The 20,384-nt window shown below is 43.6% G+C and overlaps 1 protein-coding gene across 2 annotated transcripts in view; it reads right to left on the bottom strand.

Annotated features, from left to right (window-relative positions):
- LOC110520204 (transmembrane protein 163) overlaps positions 1 to 20,384 on the bottom strand; it is an 86,172-nt gene that overhangs the window by 3,952 nt on the left and 61,836 nt on the right. For both annotated transcript variants that reach the window (XM_036974583.1, XM_036974584.1), the window contains exons 3-5: positions 11,614 to 11,657; positions 10,838 to 10,929; positions 9,845 to 9,941 (exon numbers count right to left, since the gene is read on the bottom strand). In XM_036974583.1, coding sequence (XP_036830478.1) covers positions 9,845 to 9,941; positions 10,838 to 10,929; positions 11,614 to 11,657 — 233 coding nt within the window. The remainder of the gene's footprint in view (positions 1 to 9,844; positions 9,942 to 10,837; positions 10,930 to 11,613; positions 11,658 to 20,384) is intronic.

Genomic DNA, 20,384 nt, shown 5'->3' with positions numbered 1-20,384 from the left:
TAGGATTTATTTTTTATTAGAAATAAATATTAGATATAAACACTCTGTAAAACTCAATAGTCTCAATCTTGTTTTTTAGATCCTTGTTTTGTTAAAGCGTCATTCTTTACATCACAAGCCTTTACAGTATAAAAACTGAACAACACGTATTTTTGTTCTTCCCTCTAATGTGTAGATATCTTGTCTTCCCTTGACGTGTTCAGACTTAAACACCTACTGGCTGCGAGACTGTTGGGTGTGTGTGTGTGTGTGTGTGTGTGTGTGTGTGTGTGTGTGTGTGTGTGTGTGTGTGTGAGAGAGAGGGGGGGGGGGGGGGGGGGGGGGGGAGAGAGGGAGGGAAAGAGAGAGGGAGGGAAAGAGAGAGAGAGGGATAGAGGGAGATAGAGCAAGAAAGAGGGCAGGAGAGAGAGACAGTGAGAGAGAAAGGGAGAAAGAGCGAGAGAGAGAGAGAGAGTAAGAGAGCGATAGAGAGAGAGGGATAGAGAGACAGAGGAAATACAGAAGGTGTCTTTCGTTCTCTTTCTTTCTGTGTCTTTCTGTTGTTTTCCCCTGGTTCAAATTAAAGGTCCTCTCCCACACAGCAGCTGGGAAACCAATATCCCTCCTCCATTTTTAATGAGGCTTCAAACTCACTGGGCACTCTGAGGGAGCGGTAGGGTGGACATGATAGGAATCACATCCATACACTGCTACACACACACACACACACACACACACCCCAAATGAGGCCATCTGCCTGAACACTCTCTACCCCCCAGTCCTACCCAGTCTGAATTGGGAGCAATGACCCCTATCCACCATACTTGGTGTCTAACTAGGACCCAGGTCAGTTAATCCTGTCCGGTTGATGGATAACCTCTCATGTACATTTCTTACAAAATTCAGACGTACGTGGAGATTGTAGGATTTGCATGTGCCAAATTATTAGGATTTATTAAACTGTCAACCGCAACATATACACGTTTTCATTGATAAACAAGAGCCATGTTACAACCCCGCCTGGGATTTTAACCCCCGCCTGGGATTAAATAGTCTATAATGTCGCGCTCCTATCACGCAGCAATACTGTAGACTACCCATACTGTCATAGGCTACCGGTCTATTTACTTTCAGGCATGGTTGGCTATTGAATGAGCAATGGATAAATGGTAGCCCAATATTTATTGTGTAGCAGAGGAGAGACATGCCCTGCAATATGATCATGATTTAGGCCCATATAATGAAAGTAAAATAAATATATTAGTCAACATGCTGCTATGTGATCTTCTTACCAAAGGCAAATGCATCTGTTTTATCATTAGGCCTACATTTTAATGTTTTTATTAGCCTACCATCATTATAATTCCTGTGCATCAAACATCTCCATTTCCCCCAAAATAACTATATTTGCTTGATCAACTACTGGAAGTTGTATGTACGCATGGTCTGAGATTTGCGTGGAGATGCACACACTTTCTCTTCAAGTTCAAGATGTATAAATACCAACCTTTAGAGTTTAGGTTTAGAGTCTTTTTTGTGCACATGCCCCTTTGATAAATGAGGCGCCAAGGCAGATGTGTGTGTGTGTGGCTTGATGGAGACCCCAGGTGTAGGTTTGATTTGGCAACAGGCCCTGGTATAGTATCGTATAGTACAGTATTGATGAGCCTACTGAGGAGAGACAGCTAAATGAGTCTTTGGACCAATAAGGCCAAGACATTGAATGAATCGAAGCTTGTTAAACTCGCTCCCATCACACTCATCCATGTTTAGAGTCAATTGAAGGTGGATGGAGAGGGATATAGAGAGAGAGATAGAGAGAGAGAGAGAGATAGATCTTTAAAAAGAGTTGGTGTGAGGGTGGATGTCTGTGTAAAGACTGATCTTTTGGATCAGCTCAGTCACTAAATTGTATTATACAGCACCAAATTAACTCACATTATTTCTTCTACTTCTCTTAAACTCTGCCGGAAGCTATGCCCTGAGTAACACATCTAACCAGACAGCTGAGGCTTACAAAGCTTAGACCACACAGGCCCTCTTCTACTGAAACAACCAGCCTACCAGCAGCTACCTAAACAGGAACCAAGAGTATTCTGGGGGCTTATTAACAAGAGGCTGAACAGAGAGATAGATAGAGACCTTTATGGTTGTGAGGTCTGGGGTCCACTCCCAAACCAAGACTTCACAAAACGGGAAAAACACCTAATTGAGACTGCACGCAGAATTCTGCAAAAATATCTTCAGTTTACAACCCAAAACACAAAATAATGCATGCAGAGCAGTTAGGCTGATACCCGCTAATTATCCAAATCCAGAAAAGAGACGTTAAATTCTTCAACCACCTAAAAATAAGCGATTCCCAAACCTTCCAAAACTAAGCAATCACCTACAGAGAGATAAACCTGGAGAAGAGTCCCCTAAGCAAGCTGGTCCTGGGGCTCTGTTCACAAACACAAAAAGACCCCGCAGAGCCCCAGGACAGCAACACAATTAGACCCAACCAAATCATGAGAAACACATAAATAATTACTTGACACATTGCAAAGCATTAACAAAAAAACAGAGCACACTAGAATGCGATTTGGCCCTAAACATAGAGTACACAGTGGCAGAACACCTGACCACTGTGACGGACCCAAAATTAAGGAAATCTTTGACTATGTACAGACTCAGTGTGTCACGCCCTGACCATAGAAAGCCTTTTATTCTCTATGTTGGTTAGGTCAGGGTGTGACTAGGGTGGGTTATCTAGGTTGTTTTATGTCTATGTTGGCCTGGTATGGTTCCCAATCAGAGGCAGCTGTTTATCGTTGTCTCTGATTGGGGATTATATTTAGGCAGCCATTTCTCCACTGTTTTTTTGTGGGATCTTGTTTTTGAGTCAGTGCATGTTGCACCTCAGTACTGCACGGTCGTTGTTTGTTTCTTGTTTTGAGTTTCACATAATAAAGATGTGGAACTCCATTCACGCTGCGCCTTGGTCCGAGTATACTTCAAAAAATCGTGACACAGTGAGCATAGCCTTGCTATTGAGAGAGGACGCCGTAGGCAAACCTGGCTCTCAAGATAACTTTTTGGCAACAATGCAAAACGTTATGTTTGGCGTAAAAGCAACACAGCTCATCACCGTGAACATACCATCCCCACTGTCAAACATTGTGGTGGCAGCATCATGGTTTGGGCCTGCTTTTCTTCAGCAGGGACAGGGAAGATGGTTAAAATTGATGGGAAGATGGATGGAGCCAAATACAGGACCATTCTGGAAGAAAACCTGATGGAGTCTGCAAAAGACCTGAGACTGGGACGGAGTTTTGTCTTCCAACAAGACAATGATCCAAAACATAAAGCAAAATCTACAATGGAATGGTTCAAAAATAAACATATCCAGGTGTTAGAATGGCCAAGTCAAAGTCCAGACCTGAATCCAATCGAGAATCTGTGGAAAGAACTGAAAACTGCTGTTCACAAATGCTCACCATCCAACCTCACTGAGCTCGAGCTGTTTTGCAAGGAGGAATGGGAAAAAATGTCAGTCTCTCGATGTGCAAAACTGATAGAGACATACCCCAAGCGACTTACAGCTGTAATCGCAGCAAAAGGTGGCGCTACAAAGTATTAACTTAAGGGGGCTGAATAATTTTGCACGCCCAATTTTTCAGTTTTTGATTTGTTAAAAAAGTTTGAAATATCCAATAAATGTCGTTCCACTTCATGATTGTGTCCCACTTGTTGTTGATTCTTCACAAAAAAATACAGTTTTATATCTTTATGTTTGAAGCCTGAAATGTGGCAAAAGGTCGCAAAGTTCAAGGGGGCCGAATACTTTCGCAAGGCACTGTAGGTCGCAGTGGTGGGTAGTATATTGGGCTTTGGTGACAAAACGGATGGCACTGTGATAGACTGCATCCAATTTGCTGAGTAGAATGTTGGAGGCTATTTTGTAAATGACATCGCCAAAGTCAAGGATCGGTAGGATTGTCAGTTTTATGAGGGTATGTTTGGCAGCATGAGTGAAGGAGGCTTTGTTGCGAAATAGGAAGGCAATTCTAGATTTAACTTTGGATTGGAGATGCTTAATGTGAGTCTGGGGGGAGAGTTTACAGTCTAACCAGACATCGGTGTTCGCCTTAGCAATCTCACTAGGATAAAGACCTCCTCCATTCCTGCCATTATTGAAAGAGATCGTGATACCTCACATCTCAAAATGTGAGGCTAGATCCCTTATATCAAAGGTAGTTATAGTCAATGAACTAATCACTGATCATAATCTTGATGTAATTGGCCTGACTGAAACATGGCTTAAGCCTGATGAATTTACTGTGTTAAATGAGGCCTCATCTCCTGGATACACTAGTGACCATATCCCCTGTGCATCCTGCAAAGGCAGAGGTGTTGCTAACATTTACAATAGCAAATTTACATTTACAAAAAAAAGTATTTTGAGCTTCTAGTCATGAAATCTATGCAGCCTACTCAATCACTTTTTATAGCTACTGTTTACAGGCCTCCTGGGCCATATACAGCGTTCCTCATTGAGTTTCCTGAATTCCTATCGGACCTTGTAGTCATAGCAGATAATATTCACATTTTTGGTGACTTTAATATTCACGTGGAAAAGTCCACAGACCCACTCCAAAAGGCTTTCCGAGCCATCATCGACTCAGTGGGTTTTGTCCAACATGTCTCTGGACCTACTCACTGTCACAGTCATACTCTGGACCTAGTTTTGTCCCATGGAATAAATGTTGTGGATCTTAATGTTTTTCCTCATAATCCTGGACTATCGGACCACCATTTTATTACGTTTGCAATTGCAACAAATAATCTGCTCAGACCCCAACCATGGAGCATCAAAAGTCGTGCTATAAATTCCCAGACAACACAAAGATTCCTTGATGCCCTTCCAGACTCCCTCTGCCACCCAAGGACGTCAGAGGACAAAAATCAGTTAACCACCTAACTGAGGAACTTAATTTAACCTTGCGCAATACCCTAGATGCAGTTGCACCCCTAAAAACTAAAAACATTTATCATAAGAAACTAGCTCCCTGGTATACAGAAAATACCCGAGCTCTGAAGCAAGCTTCCAGAAAATTGGAACGGAAATGGCGCCACACCAAACTGGAAGTCTTCCGACTAGCTTGGAATGACAGTACGTGCAGTATCGAAGAGCCCTCACTGCTGCTCGATCATCCTATTTTTCCAACTTAATTGAGGAAAATAAGAACAATCTGACATTTCTTTTTGATATTGTCGCAAAGCTAACTAAAAAGCAGCATTCCCCAAGTGAGGATGGCTTTCACTTCAGCAGTAATAAATTCATGAACTTCTTTGAGGAAAAGATCATGATTATCAGAAAGCAAATTGCGGACTCCTCTTTAAATCTGCATATTCCTTCAAAGCTCAGTTGTCCTGAGTCTGCACAACTCTGCCAGGACCTAGGATCAAGAGAGACACTCAAGTGTTTTAGTACTATATCTCTTGACACACAGATGAAAATAATCATGGCCTCTAAACCTTCAAGCTGGATAATAGATCCTATTCCAACTAAACTACTGAAAGAGCTGCTTCCTGTGCTTGGCCCTCCTATGTTGAACATAATAAACGGCTCTCTATTACCGGATGTGCACCAAACTCACTAAAAGTGGCAGTAATAAACCTCTCTTGAAAAAAACAAACCTTGACCCAGAAAATATAAAAAATTATCGGCCTATATCGAATCTTACATTCCTCTCAATTTTTTTTGAAAAAGCTGTTGCGCAGCAACTCACTGCCTCCTTGAACACAAACAATGTTTACGAAATGCTTCCGTCTGGTGTTAGACCCCATCATAGCACTGAGACTGCACTTGTGAAGGTGGTAAATTACCTTTTAATGGCATCAGACCGAGGCTCTGCATCTGTCCTCGTGCTCCTATACCTTAGTGCTGCTTTTGATACCATCGATCACCACATTCTTTTGGAGAGATTGGTCTACATTGGACCCAAATTGGTCTGCATGGACAAGTTCTGGACTGGATTAGATCTTATCTGTCAGAAAGATATCAGTTTGTCTCTGTGAATGGTTTGTCCTCTGACAAATCAACTGTAAATTCCGTTTTAGGACCACTATTGTTTTCGCTATATATTTTACCTCTTGGTGATGTAATTAGGAAACATAATGTTAACTTTCACTGCTATGCGGATGACACACAGCTGTACATTTCAATGAAACATGGTGAAGCCCCAAAATTGCCCTCGCTAGAAGCCTGTGTTTCAGACATAAGGAAGTGGATAGCTGCAAACGTTCTACTTTTAAACTCGGAAAAAACAGAGATGCTTGTTCTAGGTCCCAAGAAACAAAGAGATCTTCTGTTGAATCTGACAATTAATTTTTATGGTTGTACAGTCGTCTCAAATAAAACTGTGAAGGACCTCGGCGTTACTCTGGACCGTGATCTCTCTTTTGACGAACATATCAAGACTGTTTTAAGGACTACTTTTTTCCATCTACGTAACATTGCAAAAATCTTTCTGTCCAAAAATGATGCAGAAAAATGAATCCATGCTTTTGTTACTTCTAGGTTAGACTACTGCAATGCTCTACTTTCCGGCTACCCGGATAAAGCACTAAATAAACTTCAGTTAGTGCTAAATACGGCTGTTAGAATCCTGACTAGAACCAAAACATTTGATCATATTACTCCAGTGCTAGCCTCCCTACACGCTTCCTGTTAAGGCAAGGGCTGATTTCAAGGTTTTACTGCTAACCTACAAAGCATTACATGGGCTTGCTCCTACCTATCTCTCTGATTTGGTCCTGCCGTACATACCTACACGTACACTACGGTCACAAGACACAGGCCTCCTAATTGTCCCTAGAATTTCTAAGCAAACAGCTGGAGGCAGGGCTTTCTCCTATAGAGCTCCATTTTTATGGAATGGTCTGTCTACCCATGTGAGAGACACAGACTCGGTCTCAACCTTCAAGTCTTTACTGAAGACTCCTCTCTTCAGTGGGTCATATGATTGAGTGTAGTCTGGCCCAGGAGTGTGTAGTTGAACGGAAAGGCTCTGGAGCAACGAACCACCCTTGCTGTCTCTTTCTGGCTGGTTCCCCTCTTTCCACTGGGTTTCTCCGCCTCTAACCCTATTACAGGGGCTGAGTCACTGGCTTACTGGTGCTCTTTCATGCCGTCCCTCAGAGGGGTGCGTCACTTGAGTGGGTTGAGTCACTGATGTGATCTTCCGGCCTGGGTTGGCGCCCCCCCCCCCCCCCCCCCCCTTGGGTTGTGCCATGGCGGAGATCTTTGTGGGCTATGCTCGGCCTTGTCTCAGGATGGTAAGTTGGTGGTTGAAAATATCCCTCTAGTGGTGTGGGGGCTGTGCTTTGGCAAAGTGGGTGGGGTTATATCCTTCCTGTTTGGCCCTGTCCGGGGATATCATCGGATGGGGCCACAGTGTCTCCTGACCCCTCCTGTCTCAGCCTCCAGTATTTATGCTGCAGTAGTTTGTGTCCGATGGCTAGGGTCGATGGCTAGGGTCAGTTTGTTATATCTGGAGTACTTCTCCTGTCTTATCCGGTGTCCTGTGTGAATTTAAGTATGCTCTCTCTAATTCTCTCATTCTCTCTTTCTTTCTCTCTCTCGGAGGACCTGAGCCCTAGGACCATGCCTCAGGACTACCTGGCATGATGACTCCTTGCTGTCCCCAGTCCACCTGACCGTGCTGCTGCTCCAGTTTCAACTGTTCTGCCTGCAGCTATGGAATCCTGACCTGTTCACCGGACATGCTACCTGTCCCAGACCTGCTGTTTTCAAATCTCTAGAGACAGCAGGAGTGGTAGAGATACTCTTAATGATCGGATATGAAAAGCCAACAGACATTTACTCCTGAGGTGTTGACTTGCTGCACCCTCGACAACTACTGTGATTATTATTATTTGACCATGCTGGTCATTTATGAACATTTGAACATCTTGGCCATGTTCTGTTATAATCTCCACCCGGCACAGCCAGAAGAGGACTGGCCACCCCTCATAGCCTGGTTCCTCTCTAGGTTTCTTCCTAGGTTTTGGCCTTTCTAGGGAGTTTTTCCTAGCCACCATGCTTCTACAACTGCATTGCTTGCTGTTTGGAGTTTTAGGCTGGGTTTCTGTACAGCACTTTGAGATATCAGCTGATGTACGAAGGGCTATACAAATAAATTTGATTCGATTTGATATAAGTATTTATACTTGTCAACATATTTTAAGTCAGAACCGTCCAGAGTAGAGATGCTAGTCGTGCGGGCTGCGATCGGTTGAAGAGCATGCATTTCGTGTTACTATTATTTAAGAGCAGTTGGAGGCCACGGAAGGAATGTTTGAAGCTTTGAAGCTTGTTTTGAGGTTTGTTAACACATTGTCCAAAGAAGGGCCAGAATGAACAGGATATGTGTACAGTTGATATTTCACTTGCTTTGGCAATGTCAAAATGTGTGTGTTTTCCATGCCAATAAAGCCAATTGAATTGAATTTAATTTAATTGGAGGGGGAGAGAGAGAGAGAGAGAGAGAGAGAGAGAGAGAGAGAGATAGAGAGAGAGAGAGATGAAATACTGCAGATATTTTTAGATTGTGCTTGCATGCGCCAGAAGAAGAGCCAGTGATGGGCCCTCCCCGGACTTGCATATCCTCCTGAGCACAAGACTCACTGGCTTGATTAACATAGCAGAGCTGCTGGTTCAAACAGATATCCCCTCACAGGCACTCATCTCAAACTATCACTCCTCCCCTCGCTCTGATTCTGTCTCTCTCTACCTCTCATTTTCTCGCTCCTTCTCACTGCTCCCCCCCCCCCCCCCCCCCCTTCGCACACGATTTCCTCTATTCCCCAATTCACTCTCCCTCCCTCTATTCCTATCCACCCACTCTCTCTCGACCCATTTCCCTCTCTCCATCTCTGTCCTTACAACAGAGATCAAGGCTAGGCTGGGCTGTAGGTCTGTACTTCCTGACGTGATAATGTGCAGCTAATTGGTCGTTTTCAGACCAGTGGGCACATCGCACAGCAGCTGTTGGCACTTCGTTGCCATGGAGCAGACTTAAAAGACTTATCAGTCCTTCTGCTCCACTGATTACAGGTGTCGGCTCCAAATCAGAAAGAGAAACCACTAATTTACAAACCAATACAGCAAATAAGGAAAAGAGAGATAGAGAGAGAGTGGAAGTATATTTGTATTCATTCAAACATTGCAGTAACACATAGGATTTGTGCAAATTGTGGACTTAATATCTAAAGAAAGAAATTGTAAGGGCTAAATCTGAAAAAGTGCTAATTCTGCTCTCATAGCTGCTAGTGCATAGTGTATCTAGTTGTCTACCTAGAATGGAAATCTCTGAACAGTTGTTTTGATTCGGTAACTTTAGTCCTGTTGATGTTTTTGATGTTTACTGCAGCATCAATCTACAGAGGTGTAGGAAAGATTGCATTGCCTGGCAACAGCGAAATGAGACTATTCCGGGATTAGTGTCATAAACTAGTCACTATTTTCACTGCTTCCTTTTCCTCGCCTTAACTTCAGCAGCTCTTGCACTCCATCACATGGGCAGGTGAAACAGAGAGAGACAGAGGAACCGGCGGCATTCGTTGACGTCACAGGCACAAACTGGGGCTATAAAAAGCCACCTGCCAGTACATGCAGTATAAAACACGGGGAAGACTTTGAGAAAAGCTGAAAATTCAGGTTATGTATCGCCCTATGATTGTGTGTGTGTGTGTGTGTGTGTGTGTGTGTGTGTGTGTGTGTGTGTGTGTGTGTGTGTGTGTGTGTGTGTGTGTGTGTGTGTGTGTGTGTGTGTGTGTGCTTGCGTGCACATCTGTGTATGTGAGGGGTGTCTCTCACCACTTCTGGAAGCAGCTTGGTGGCCAGGTCATGGATTGCTTTTCCTAGAATACACAGGGAGGACAAGATGAAGACCACCCCAAGGACCACGCACGCTCTGTGGACAGACAGAAATCAAGTCTCAGGGCTTCTTCCATTGTCATCCTCCAGTAAAATTGGAAGCAAAAATATTCACAAAAAATATTTTTAAGTTCATTTTTATTAATTTTTTGCTGCACCTCACCGTGGTACACTTAAATCCTGTAGATGATTGGTTCTCCAGGGAGCCATAACTGATTGTGAATGCTACTTTAACACAGGTGTAATCAGGCATAGAGAGGCAGAGGAGATCTGTTCCAATGAAATAAAAGTGAAACGCGTCTGTTCTCTGGGTTCCTGGCTACGGTTACAGCAGCAGCTTCACAGCTCAGTACTTTGGCGCCAGAGAAAGATGGTTGCTTCCTCTGCCATTTCTTCCCCATTTATCTCTCATTTTGACACTTCCGCAAAGGAGGAATGAGAATGTCTCCATCCATCCCTCCCTCCACCTCCATCCCCCCTTTACAGCAGGCGGGCATAAGATGGATGGTAGATGGGCGGCATTGTCCTTTATCATTGTAGCGCCTGCAGTGCTGAGGAAGTAGCTGTGACATGCCAGAACAAGGCCGTCAACCAGGAACAAGATGTAAACTGGGACGAACCCCTGTATTACTGTGGAAGATGTCCTGTATCATTGTACACTGGGAGAGATATACTGTGCCTGGATGTGGCTGCCTGGACTAGAAATACATTTAATGTCTCAACAGCTCAATAATGTAAAGTATGAGACACACTGATATAGAGTCGAGCCAAAGGCAAAGTACAAGGCAGGTTTCTGAAGATAATAAGCCAGTAGGCTACTAGAGGAGGGAGAACTGTTGCTACGGTGGTGCACATGGAATGTTCTAATAGAGAACACCATGCAACCTGTATGTTCAATGAGATGAATATGAATGTTGCGCCCGTTTCACTCACATGTACTCCCTATGGGCGGAGTGGACAGCTGCGGCATTGCTATAGCGCCACAGCACGATAATTGAAGATAGCACGTCCAACGTGGCGTCAAACTGCAACGACAGACAGACAACCTGTGATTAGGCCTCCAGTGATGATACATCAAATAACAAAGTATATAGTACATTCAGGAAAACACTCAACTCCCATTCCCCCCTACTTAAACTCCATATGCTCTATTAATAGACTAGGCTGGTTACTGGACAGTAGGATACAAATCCCCATTAAAATCTGTCAATTTAAAATAGAGATGTCTGCCTCAAATAGACCCATCCGCCGATGTCGCACTTCCACACCTGTGGTGAAAAGTGACAGAGCTAGAGCGGTGTATGTCAGACCATGAGACAAGCAGAAAATCGGTCTTCTCACAAAATTGTCCGGGGTGTCCGAACAGTTTGGCCTACAAAACTATTATGACCCCTCTATAGACATGGCCTTAACAGCTCCTCATTATCCTCCATCATCCAGCTCCTCATTATCATCCATTATCATCCATGTCTAATATGCAGACTCTCTCTAGTAACCTATTCTCGTTTACCTGACATGACATGATAGCTTCTTTTATAGCATCCTAGAGCTTCCCACAGTATCTGTGGGGATATTTCTGTTATCACACAGTGTTCTGATGTGCTGTTACCAAGGAAACAATGGCAGACAACTTGCATCTGATCCCCACCAGAGTTAATAAATTAGCACCATGACTTTATGACTAATTAATAAGTATAAATGGAACTCACAGCAAATCCAAATGCTGATGCGCTGTGTCTCATGAACGAAACAGCTAGAGAGAAGAGAGAGAGAGGGAGAGAGAGAGAGATAATAAATGAATGCCTGAGGAACAAAATACAAAGGATTCTAACAGCAAAAGTAATGATAACAGCAACATCCGAGTTAATATTGCTATTTCAAAAACAGACAAACACACGTACACACGTACACACGGACACACACACACACACACACACACACACACACACACACACACACACACACACACACACACACACACACACACAGACACACAAATCATTTTTGTTATGTAATAGTTTCTGATTTTTCAGGTTCAAAGATCAAAACAGTGATAACCTATTCTGTTTGTACATAATTCATTTTATCAGCACACCTTTTAAAGTGTAGCTTGAATTTGAGGAGAATTATTCAGAGATTAGCACTATACTGTAAAAATCTCTGAGCAAAAATGGTATGGATTTAAACAGCTATAATCCTACACAGGGAAGGTTTGAAAGGCATAGAGGATAAAGATCTGTTAACACGTTCCATTTGATTTCTCCTCAATACTGGATTGTTAGAGTTGAGAATGGAACAGAAGATTATCCATCAAAGCATCTTATACATCTGTAGCATTTGACTCATCAGGCACTTAATGGTTATAATAACAAGCTTGACACATCTGATTCTGGCCCAAATTCTCCATATTCTCTCCATCCGTTTCTGTTCATTCCGTCCTTGTGAAACTGGGGGCTTTTAAGTTTCCTATGTGATGCGTTCGTTTTCAGGGCGGTAACAGTCCCACGGGGCGCCCTGTCGCTAGGCAGATCACCATGGAGACGGGCAATCTGAGTGCGAGCTGAGCTGGAGGAGAGTTTCAACAGGGCTTTTATCTCAGTCTCTCTATCTTTGATCCACCAATCAATGGCTGCCATGGAGGCTATCGTGTGACCTCTCTGGTCTAGGTCTAAAAAGGCTTAAAAAGGGTCTGTGGCGTAGGGGACCATGGTGACAGACAGACCCATGACGCGTGATGCTAAGATGCTCTGGCAGACTGGCACCATATTAGAACTACCAACTTCCTCTTATCCCCTCAGTCAACACCGTAGGCCGGGTCGATGCAAATAACACAAACAAAAAAGGGATCTGCAGGACAGTCTGACAGTCCAACAGTCAAGTAGAGAGAGGAACAAACAGGCTCACTCCTGGTGACAGCTGGTCTGCTAGCTGCGGCAGCAGTACAGCGTGAAGCAGGATGAGTGGATCTGCTGGCCGTACTGTCAGCATCCAGTCCTGTACAGGGAGCCCTTAGGTTGTTCTCTTCCCAAGCCGTCTGGAGGCTGGATCAAGGCACCAGGACGCCAGCCAACACAGCCTGCCAAGGGCTGCCAAAGCTCCGCACTCTCTTCTCCCAGACCAGGGATACATCCCAAATGGCACCCTATTCCCTACATAGTGCCCATAATGTTAGTCTGCCCTGCAAGCACAGCACCCACACTAACAGACAGACTCACTCCTATTGGCACTGAACCATGCAGCCACATACATAAATGCACTCATTCAGAGTGAGTGCAGATACAGAACCCAGAACAAGACAAGCAATACAGCAGGTCACTACAGTGATGCTTATCATTAGCCTGGGCACTGACCAGCACAGCAGTTAGCCTATAACAAAAGCAATGGTATATTTGTTTCAGCACAAAGTGGGATCATTAATCCATGCATTCATTTCCACAGAGAACACACTGTGTGGGGTAATGAGGAGGGGCAACAGGGATACAGAGACAAGAGTCACTTCCATGCTGGTGAAATGGGTCAGGGACCAGGGTAAGCCTGGAAATGTGACTGTCTAGATTCCAGAGCAATGACCACGGGTGAGGGAGGGGAGGAGAGGGAGGGATGGGGCTAGTGTGTTGGGTGATGGGGCGAAAAAGTATTGAATCACGCTAATAAGTGTAGCCTTTTATCCAGCCAAGGAGACAAAGAAAAATACCTCAGTATTTATTGCGAAGTATAAGCAAAAACTTATGGATAAAAGGCAAAAAAAGTCTCACTTGACAGACTCATGAAAACACAAGGAAGATAGGTCTCTGTTGTTGGTATTAATGCTAGTGATTAGTTTACCCAGCTTTGCTTTCAGAGGCGATTGGCGTGTCTGAAAATGTACCCGTTCCGTGTCAAAACAAAGAGAGACGGCAGTGCTACAAAGCTTTGGTGAAGAAGATCTCTTTGTGATTTATGAAAGGAGGCGCATGGAGGAGCACTCAGCACTCGGCTGATACCACACATTTATCAGGGAGCCAAACATGCCTGACAAGCAGCACTTTAGCTGGGGAGAACATAGATAGTATACAGACACAGATGAAGATGTTGTTATTGAAGATATAGGATGCTTCCGTTGTTGGCTTGACAATTGACATATTCACATCTGATGAACTACTCTTACACACAATACAGTATATAATCTTCTGTGGAAAACAGAATATGATGTACTGTATACAGGGTTTTGCATCTCATTTGCTCTTTTGTTCTGTTCTATGAATCTTGTAACAACAGTATTTTCACAGGGCTAAGTTTAATTGGACTGTGACTCCTCACCTTAATGTCCCTTTCTTCTCCGTCTCCTCAGCATCAACTGTCCCCTCTCTAACTCACAGACAGCCTTCTCCTCTCTCTCTATCTTCATCACTGATCATAAAAGTGAGACTGGGTATTTCCATAAGTAAGACAAATAGCAGCGGAGCTCTCACTGGTAACTAAACACATCTCGTTTTTCTACCTCATTTCTCAACATGTCAGACACACATACAGTAATGTGCCATAACTAGAACTCTGGTGATATACCGCACACACACCCACACACACACACAGCGCATACTCAAGAATCAGTCAGCTTTTTCAGATATATTACTGCATATCGAGTCTCATTTTAGTACTGAAATGACTACCTTCGCTAAGAAATTGATTTGGGACCCTGAACACCTGCAAAGATCCTAAATGATCTGAGGTAGAGATACTAATGAACTTGGCAGGGTTTTAACTACAGCAGTAATGTCCTAATGCTGAGCCTGTTATATAAGGACTGGGTGAACGCCAAAGCAAAGCGGGGTTGTTTAGTTGGCAGGAGTGGCACTGCTGAGCCCAGGGTCGCAAGATGCTACACTACACTACAGCAACTAATCTCACATCAGTCCCCACCTCTTACTTCAAGACAGTAAAGCAGGGAGAGGAGCTGTAGAGCTGAAAGGAAGTAGCTTGGTAGAAAGATGCCCTCATAAAGGCAGCTTGCTGTCAAATGTATTGTATCTGAGCAATATAGAGTGTAGCTATCCTCTTTCTTTCTTGGAGGAAAGATAACCATGCTCCTCCTATTAGGAGCTGGTTGGGCTCCCAAGTGGCCCAACCACAGGATCTAAGGCACATCTCAGTGCTAGAGGCGTCACTACAGACCCTCGGTTCGATTCCAGGCTGTATCACAACAGGCCGTGATTGGGAGTCCCATATGGCAGCGCACAATTGGCCCAGCGTCATCCGGGTAAGGGTTTGGCCGGTGTAGGCCTTCATTGTAAATATAATTTGTTCTTAACTGACTTGCCTACTTAAATAAAGGTTCAATAAATACAAAATAAAATAAAATAAAAATTGACAGTGCTCTGCTTTCTAGAGAGTGTTTCTGGTTTGGAACCCAATCCTAGTACTTTAAATGAACCCCAGATTCTGGCTAAATCCCTTCAGAGGATCAATACATAATCTACTAGAACAAAATAAATTGCTGTCAGCCTTGTCCCAGGGGACAAGCATCACACCTCGCCATGAACTGTGATTCACGCCCCTTTAAACCCCAACTCCACTCCTCTTCATTAAAAAACCCATCATTCACCCTGCTATGACAAATAGCTCTGACAGACTCGCAGGAATCATTTGCGGCTAACGAGAAATGTAATTATGTTCCCTCTTCCCTCTTCTTAGGGGCGAGACCCAGATTATGGGTGTAGTCAATGATCTTGGGAGAATCCAAATGAATTGGGGAGGGTCATCTGCAATCATATAGCATCTCTTATATTAGATGGATGCAGTGTTAACCATTAAAATAAAATAATCTGCTTGGCAAAAGCCTCTGTGCCAGTGATATTACACGGGAGAACACGAGCACTGCTTCCATGAATTCCTTCACTTTGCCATGCAGAGACTGTTAGCTAGCATGGTTGTTCCATCACTCAGACTAATGATGATGCTCTGAGGCTGATTACTATAGTATAGTCCTATTACACTGTATCTCACTGATGAGATACAGTGTACATCACTTTAATCTAGTTTAAATGGTCCATAGGTTGCTATTGATTAACTATGGAAATTCAAGGAATTTGAAGCCAGTCCTCTTAGTGATTATGAGAAAACGTTCAAAGGAGACTGGATATTAGAGTTATGCCACTCAGAATGTAACAAGCTTCACCACCGTGAGTGCAATTCTGACTCCAGGAAAACTCAGTGCGTTACCTGTCCTTTGAAATAATAAGAGGCAGACTTTCAAACCTTCGTGGAAATGGGATGCTCTAGAAATCACTGGCAGATCACTGCAGGGTGTGTGTGTGTGTGTGCGTGTGTGTGTGTGTGTGTGTGTGTGTGTGTGTGTGTGTGTGTGTGTGTGTGTGTGTGTGTGTCTAGTGCGTGTCTGCATGTACTGTACATACTGTAAGAGAGAAGTTGAGAACAGTGTTGTTGAGAGAGGTTAGCTATAGTTTAGTACTTTATCTTGGTCCGTTAGCTAATTGTCTCATGTTGATAAACATAACTAAATCCTTGGTGCAGCAGCAGCTGGTTTAAACAAAGCCCTTGGCTCCCGGATCTTTTCTTCTTAATTAACAGGTGCTTATACAATAAGACCTCTGCGGGGCTTCAGCCTCCCACTGCAAGACCACTCAGACCTCTCCCTTTCCTCCCAAATCACCCCCTCTCTGTCCTCCGCTTCCTCCCAAAACACCCCCTCCTATGTCCTTCACAGAGCCTCAGAGCAGCGGCCCAGTTGAAAAGTAGACACATCCGACATGGCTTTACCCCGCTGCTCAGCTGCAATATGTTGTGTTTAATAATTCAGGACCTACAGCACTGGGCCGCTCCACTCTGGCTGAGAGGACGGCTCCAGTCCACAGCTCCCCTGCAGAGCCAGGGGAGGAACCCACATCCCTCTCTCCCCCTTCCTCCACCTCCCTCTCGCTCCAGTCCACACTGGCTCACCCACCCTCCCCTTTGTCTGCAGCACCTCTCAGGCCCTCTCCCAAATTGATTTCAATGCAAACGATCGATTCCTTCAGTAAGGGAAGTGCCACCTGGGATTCGGCTGCCTGCCTGCCACTGAGGCTTCTGTTGTTATGATGAGAGTTTGTGTCAAGAAAAGTGGGGTGCAGGCGCCTGGACTAAAGCATGGCACAAATACACATTACAGGAGAAAGTCCTCAGGGGCATCAACATTGACTCACAACAACAAAATAGACATGGAAAGTGTTACAAATTGTATATTTTGAGGAAAAACGGTCTCCAGTGTGTCAGTATATTCATGTTCTTCACAGCTCTGAGACACATCGTGCTGTGTGCTGCTGAAGGACATCTCAGCACATTCTCTCACAAAACACCAGCTGAGTGTGAAAACACAGCATAGTAGCACCAAACAACGGCATCACTTTTCAAGGTCCACCAGGATGTTTGTTCACTAACTGTCTGCAAAGGCTTACTGCACCAAAATGACAATACATTTAAAAAACACTCGCCGTTGATATTAAATCCTGTGGGACTGCATCTGCCAACTGTAGTCTACTGCATATACTACGTACATTTTACAGTATTAGATTTAGTTTTGGCTAACTGAAAATAACTGCTTTGTTTTCTCTTATTGCAAATCCATGGAGTAAGCTGGCAAATTACAATTATACACCTTTGAAAAGCATATTTGCACTACTGATGATTTGCTGGTGAAGAACTGAGGCCACTCTACAGAATCCGACTGATCTGATTTACGTTGAGCCGTGGGAGGGCGCAGCGAGAACCCAACAGAAGAACAGCTTAATTGGGAGAATTCAGGACAAATATAATGGAGATAAATGATGTATGTGTGTTTTCTCAGACTGGTTTTAACATGTTGTGCTCGACCCACCAATTGTCCACCACAAAACACCAGAAATGTCCCAAAATAGCCTGCTATGATTTGACTATTAGATGTGCAATGTTTCCTTAAACAATATCTATACAATACCAGTCAAAAGTTTGGAAACACCTACTCATTCAAGGGTTTTTCTTTATTTTTTACTATTTGCTACATTGTAGAAGACATCAAAACTATGAAATATCACATATGGAATCATGTAGTAACCAAAAAAGTGTTAAAAAAATGTGTCAAAGTAACCACACTTTGCCTTGATGACAGCTTTGCATACTTGTGGCCTTCTCTCAACCAGCTTCAGGAGGTAGTCACCTGGAATGCATTTCAATTAACAGGTGTGACTTGTTAAAAGTCAATTTGTGGAATTTCTTTCCTTCTTAATGTGTTTGACCCAATCAGTTGTGTTGTGATTAGGTAAGGGTGGTATACAGAATATAGCCTTAAATGGTAAAAGACCAAGTCCATATTATGGCAAGAACAGCTCAAATAAGCAAAGAGAAATGACAGTCCATCATTACTTTAACACATGAAGGTCAGTCAATGCGGAAAAGTTCAAGAACTTTCAAAGTTTCTTCAAGTGCAGTTGCAAAAACCATCAAGCGCTATGAAGAAACTGGAAAGTAAAGACCCAGAGTTACCTCTGCTACAGAGGATAAATCCGCTAGAGTTACCAGCCTCAGAAATCGGCAATTAACTGCACCTCAGATTGCAAAGACATATCTCAACATCAACTGTTCAGAGGAGACTGTATGAATCAGGCCTTTGTGGTTGAATTTCTGCAAAGAAACCACTACTAAAGGACACCAATAATAAGAAGAGACTTGCTTGGGCCAAGAAACGCAAGCAGTGAACATGATAAATCCAAATTTTAGATTTTTGGTTTATGAGACGCAGAGTAGGTGAACGGATGATCTCTGCATGTGTGGTTCCCACCATGAAGCACTGAGGAGGAGGTGTGATGGTGTGGGGGTGCTTTGCTGGTGAGACTGTCAGTGATTTATTTAGAATTCAAGGCACACTTAACCAGCATGGTTACCACAGCATGGCTACCACACCATCCCATCTGGTTTGCGCTTCGTGGGACTATAATTTGTTTTTCAACAGGACAATGACCTAGAACACACCTCCAGGGTGTGTAAGGGCTATTTGACCAAGAAGGAGAGTGATGGAGTGCTGCATCAGATGACCTGGCCTCAACAATCACCCGACCTCAACCCAATTGAGATGGTTTGGGATGAGTTGGACCACAGAGTGAAGGAAAAGCAATCAACAAGTGCTCAGCATATGTGGGAATTCCTTCAAGAAATTCGACTTTGGAGGCCTGATTCACATAGTCTCCTCTGAACAGTTGATGTTGAGATGTGTCTGTTACTTGAACTCTATGAAGCATTTATTGGACAGCAATTTCGGAGACTGGTAACTCTAATGAACTTATCCTCTGTAGCAGAGGGAACTCTGGGTCTTCCTTTCCTGTGGCAGTCCTCATGAGAGCCAATTTCATCATAGTGCTTGATGGTTTTTGCGACTACACTTGAATAAACTGCACTTGACTGCACTTGAAGTTCACACACACACACACACACTTTGTCACAACACAACTGATTGGCTCAAACACATTAAGAAGGAAAGAAATTCCATGAATTAACTTTTAAGAAGGCACACCTGTTAATTGAAATGCATTCCAGGTGGCATAGGGAGGCTACTTGACGAATCTCAAATTTAAAATATATTTAGATTTGCTTAACAGTTTTTTGGTTACTACATAATTCCATGTGTTATTTCAAAGTGTTGATGTCTTCACTATTATTCTACAATATAGAAAATAGTAAAAATAAAGAAAAACCCTTGAATGAGTAGGTGTTCTAAAACTTTTGACCGGTAGTGTATATTCATATTTAAAGGAATACTTTCACCATATTAAAATGAAGCAACGTCAGCACAACAACTGTTCATCGGGAGCTTCATGCAATGGCTTTCCATGTCCGAGCATCTGGGTTTGGCAGATGCCAGGAGAACGCTACCTGTCTCCAATGCATACTGCCAACTGTAAAGTTTAATGGTGGAAGAATAATGGTCTGGGGCTGTTTTTAATGGTTTGGGCTAGGTCCCTTAGTTCCAGTGAAGGGAAATATTAACGCTACAGCATACAATGACATTCTAGACAATTCTGTGCTTCCAATTTTGTGGAAAAAGTATGGGGAAGGCCCTTTTTCTTTTTCAGTATGACAATACCCCGTGCACAAAGTGAGGTCCATACAGAAATGGTCTGTCGAGATCGGTGTGGAAGAACTTGACTGGCTTGCACAGAGCCCTGACCTCAACCCCATCGTACACCTTTAGGATGAATTGGAACACCAACTGCGAGCCAGGCCAAGTCGCCTAACATCAGTGCCCAACCTGACTAATGCTGTTGTGGCTGAATGGAAGCAAGTCTCCGCAGTAATGTTCCAACATCTTATGGAAAGGCTTCCCAGAAGAGTGGAGGCTGTTATAGCAGCAAAGGGAGGACCAACTCTATATTAATGCCCATGATTTTGGAATGAGTGCTTTGTCTAGCAAGTGTCCACATACTTTTGGTCGTCTAGTGTATTTGGGCCCAAAGCATTAATTGGAGAGAAAAAAACA

The sequence above is a fragment of the Oncorhynchus mykiss genome, chromosome 3 (genome assembly GCF_013265735.2).
Source record: "Oncorhynchus mykiss isolate Arlee chromosome 3, USDA_OmykA_1.1, whole genome shotgun sequence".
In the NCBI taxonomy this organism is placed as follows: domain Eukaryota; kingdom Metazoa; phylum Chordata; class Actinopteri; order Salmoniformes; family Salmonidae; genus Oncorhynchus; species Oncorhynchus mykiss.
This window is presented reverse-complemented; position numbering and strand designations above follow the sequence as displayed.